Source organism: Arachis ipaensis, chromosome B01 (genome assembly GCF_000816755.2).
Source record: "Arachis ipaensis cultivar K30076 chromosome B01, Araip1.1, whole genome shotgun sequence".
Lineage (NCBI taxonomy): Eukaryota > Viridiplantae > Streptophyta > Magnoliopsida > Fabales > Fabaceae > Arachis > Arachis ipaensis.
The window spans coordinates 100,880,912-100,885,353 of NC_029785.2; the positions used below are offsets into that span (position 1 = coordinate 100,880,912).

At 32.3% G+C, this 4,442-nt stretch overlaps 1 protein-coding gene across 1 annotated transcript; it reads right to left on the reverse strand.

Moving 5' to 3' along the window:
• On the reverse strand, positions 118 to 3,597 carry LOC107618865 (probable inactive receptor kinase At2g26730). The gene is made up of 4 exons (XM_016321041.2): positions 2,920 to 3,597; positions 2,465 to 2,848; positions 1,795 to 2,238; positions 118 to 873 (listed from the first exon to the last, which is right to left on the reverse strand). Exons 1-4 carry the CDS (start codon positions 3,503 to 3,505, stop codon positions 299 to 301), a joined length of 1,989 nt encoding a protein of 662 aa, XP_016176527.2. The 5' UTR covers positions 3,506 to 3,597; the 3' UTR covers positions 118 to 298.

Here is a 4,442-nt window from a genome sequence, read left to right on the forward strand (position 1 = left end):
GAATTCTAATTTCGTTATTTTGTAATATATTAAAAACCAACAAAGTTTGAAGACTCCAAATGTAAGTAGAAGTTAATAGAGAATTTATATATATATAACTAAAATTTGGAAGAGAAATTAACAAAGACACAGAAAAATCCACTCAAGTAGCTCCTTAACAAGAATAATGTTGTCATAAAAAGATAGTAGACCTAAGAGTGATATTTAGAGAAAAAGACAAAATATTGCTAATGCTAATAAAATATGTCCATTTCAAATAACATAACTCTCTGCTACCTTGTGTGGAATTAGCATGTTCCTATGTTAAAGATCTTTCCTCCTCCTCTTTCAATGCAACTATGGCCAATGCAACTTCACTCATGCTTGGTCTATCAGCAGGAGAAGGATTGATGCATTTCAATGCAACCTGCAACAAGTTCATCATCCTCTCTCCACTCGCACCTTCTGACACCAAGTTCTTATCAAACACTTCAACACTCCACTCCTCTCTAACCACAGAATTAACCCACTTTACGAAATCAAAAACCCCTTGATTCTGAACCACTTTCCCTGTGAGAAGCTCCAAGAGTATCACCCCAAAGGCGTATACATCAACTTTGAAGGTGCTATATGCATGTGCAGCAGTTAGAACCCTGTTCCTCACACTCTTGCTGTGAGAGAGTGATCTCAGAGCTTGGTGTTCAATTACCATTAGCCCATATTCGCTTATTAATGGTTCCATGTTGTTGTTGAACAAAATGTTGCTTGATTTTAAGTTGCCGTGTGCTATTCCACTTTCTCGTAGTTCTTCATGCATATAAGCTAAAGTTTCTGCTATTTTTGCAGCAATGTTTAGTCTGCTTCCCCACTCAAAGGGTTTTCCATTTTGTGATCCTGATAAAATAATCATTTATCATTATTGCAGCAAACAAAAATAATGAACTTATCATTTATCAATAGAGTTTATAATTGAAATATGAACAAATCTTGTTAGTGTAATAAAATAGAAAAAATATTAGAAGATTATTAAAATTTATTATTTTTTATCAACAGTTAATTATTAATGTTTAAAAATATAAACTAAAATATGTTGTTGAATTATTAGATTAAAAAAATTTAATTAATAAATAAAAAATAATAAATGATAATTTTCTAACATTTCTCATAAGATAGTATACTATTCGTATATTAAATTTGAGACAGAACGAACACCTTTTATAAAGAGCAATGTAACGTTAAATAAGAAAGTAAAAGATGCCATGTGGATGAATAGAGGCTCATACAACAAAATATTATCTAATGTCTTGATTAAAAATCAAATAAGAGATCTACAACTATAATTCAACTAAAGAATCAACTATTTCAAAATTATCTTTTTATTTTTTTCATAGCTTTTTATTTTTTCTTTTTAATATTGTAACCTCACTTTTTATCATTGGTCAATCATTACTAACCGCTGTTAATCGTCTACTGTCATAAACAGACCATCGAATAACAAATTGCTATCACTTTTTATCCTAAATTCTAAATTTTAAATTCTAAAAACCATTCAAAAAAATTTAAAGTAATTTACAATAACAGAAAAAAATAGCTATGGACTAATTAAAAATTGGTTTCTTATACTTATTTCACAATATTAACGAAAAGTGATCATGAAAAATTGTGATTATTCTTTATTCAGGTATAATAATTGACTTTGGCATACAAGACCATTCATGATTCTTCCATTAAAATTGGAGACACTTGTAATTAACAAAAAATGCTATAATATTTTACAGAAATAATACAGAAATATAATCAAGAAAAACAACTTACCAACTTTGTAGAGCATGTTGAAGAGACTCCCATGGTCCATGTACTCATATGCAAGAAGCTTCTCTTGGCGGGAACAATAGTAAGCAAGAGGTGGCAACACAAATGGATGGTTGACTTGGCTAACTTTCCCAATTCTCCTCTGAAAATCACTTTCGGAGATTCCCCAATCCTTGATCCTCTTCACGGCCAAGAACACACCGTTGTCCAGCATCACCTTGTAGAGGCTCCCATGCATCCCTCTCCCAATCAACTCAGCTGGTGCTCTCAGCAAGTCCTCAAACCTCAGCGCCTTTGATACCCTGCTTGACAGAACTACCAGCGTTGATGTGCTCAATGTTATTCCACTCTCAAGTGATGCTATCGATGGCTCTGATCTCATCTCAACGCTGCCACGGCCCTTGCTCTCAGAAGAATCCTCTCTGCTCTTTTCACCATTATTGCCTCCTGTATGTTACAAATCCTTAATTCTTTATATATAATTCGAAGATTATCCATGTATGTTAAATTAAAAAATATAATAAAAAAATAAAAAATTAGCTATTATATATTGGTGTATAAAAAGTATATATAATTTAATTTATTTTTAATGTATATTCTATGTTAGTAGATAAATTTGTGTGTACAGATAAGATAATTGTAAAGAGATAGATGAAAGAAGGCAGAAGCGTACCTGCAGGATCCTTACGAGTTAATCGATGCCTTGGGCATTCCTTCTTGTTGAGAGCCTTGGATGCTTCCACTTTGTTCATGGATTTCCTCACTAGCTTGTACACAAAGAATGCCACCACGGTGATGCCAAGAATGATGTAGCCAGAGTAAATCGCCACGCCGTCGGTGATAAATAGTCTTTTTTCTTTCCTTGGTGAGGGACTAGGTGGACACGCCGCTGGAAGCGGCGATCCACACAAGTCAGGATTTCCAAAAAAGCTTTCCACACCAAACTTGTTTCTCACGTCAGGAATCTGACCCTTCAAGTTGTTGTTGGAGACGTTGAATTGAATGAGTTTCGTGAAGTCAAAATCAGGTACCTCCCCAGTGAACTTGTTATTCTCACCTATATACAAGTATTTATGATTTAAGATTTAAAATGTTAATACATAATCAAAATGAAAAGTACGTGCTTACCGAGAAAGGATATCAAGACTGAGGCAGGTATCTTATCGGAAATGGGACCGGTAAAGTTGTTTCTGGCAACATGAAGCCACCTCAAGCTGCATAAATGTTGAAGAGAAATCGGAAGATCACCGGAGAAGTTGTTATCGCTGAGGAACAAACGGGTCAAATACTTGCAGTTTCCGATAGCTTCGGGCACTGATCCCTGCAAGTTGTTCCTCTTCAGGCTCAGAATTTGAAGAGATTTCGCCATGCAGAGAGAGGTGGCGTCTAGGGTTCCACTCAGGTTTGAATCATCAAGAACAATGGCTTTCACACTTCCATCTGAGGAACAACTCACACCTTTCCAGTTATCTGCGCATGGATCTGTGTCAAGGTTCCATCCCCAGTACCTTGGTGCTTCTCTCTCTGAATTATTATTCCATGGTGCAAGATTGTCCATGAATCTCACCAATGCGCTCTTCACCACTTTGCTCTCTGAATAAGCCATTGGAGAGAAGAATAAAATGGTAGTAATAATGGAGAGTGCCAAGATTGGGTTCATCACAACCATTATTCTTGGGTTAGTTGCTTTGTTTTGCAGTGGTTTTTGAACCATTAGAAGAGTGATCGAAATCACATCAACAATGATGAAAACTTGTATATATAATAATCTTTGGTAAGCACCAACAGATGGTCAATGCTCTTTTGCCTTATTCAATAATCATCGTCTCAAATTTACGTATTAAGTATGAAAACATCCAAATCCAAACTCTAGATTTTTTTGTCTCTCAGTTTCGATAGTATATTATAAATTATTTCTCCTAGCCCGCAACTTAAGCACTTAACATAGAGACATAATTGATATTTTATATTTAGTAAGACAATAGATAGTCATGATCTATCCTTACGAATGATTTTTATATGTAATATTTTGATTTTTTATTTTTGTTTTATTTTTTGTAACTTTTTCATATGTATATAAAAAATTAATTATTTATATAAAGTATATATTAAAATAAAAATATATATTATAAATAATTAAATAATACAATATAAATATATAATAGTTAATTTAATAATTATTTTTTTTGTATACCTAACATTTTTGTTTTAATAATTATATATAGATCACTTAAGGCACTAATGAATAATGATACATAGCATTCCAATTAAAAAACGTATAATGAAAGTATAAAATTTGGCTACTGGTTTCGTGAAAGGGTTACGAGTTATAAGTGTCAATTAGTTTTTCTCTCCGTTGGCCTCCATGAAAGAGTTAAATTCTGAATTCTTTTTTCTTTATATATTTAGCCACCGGCAAAGTGTTAAGACTAAGAATTTTTGGAGGTCTCATTGGACCAAAATCGGATAAGTTATATGTTAAAAAAAATATATTAGAAAACCATTAAAATTTATTTTTTTTATTATCACTTAATCATTAACTCAATTCTTTTAATTTAATATTTTTAATTTAGTAATCCAATAACATATTTTATTTCATATTTTTAAACATTAGTAACTAATTGATAGATAAAAATAATAAATTTTAATAA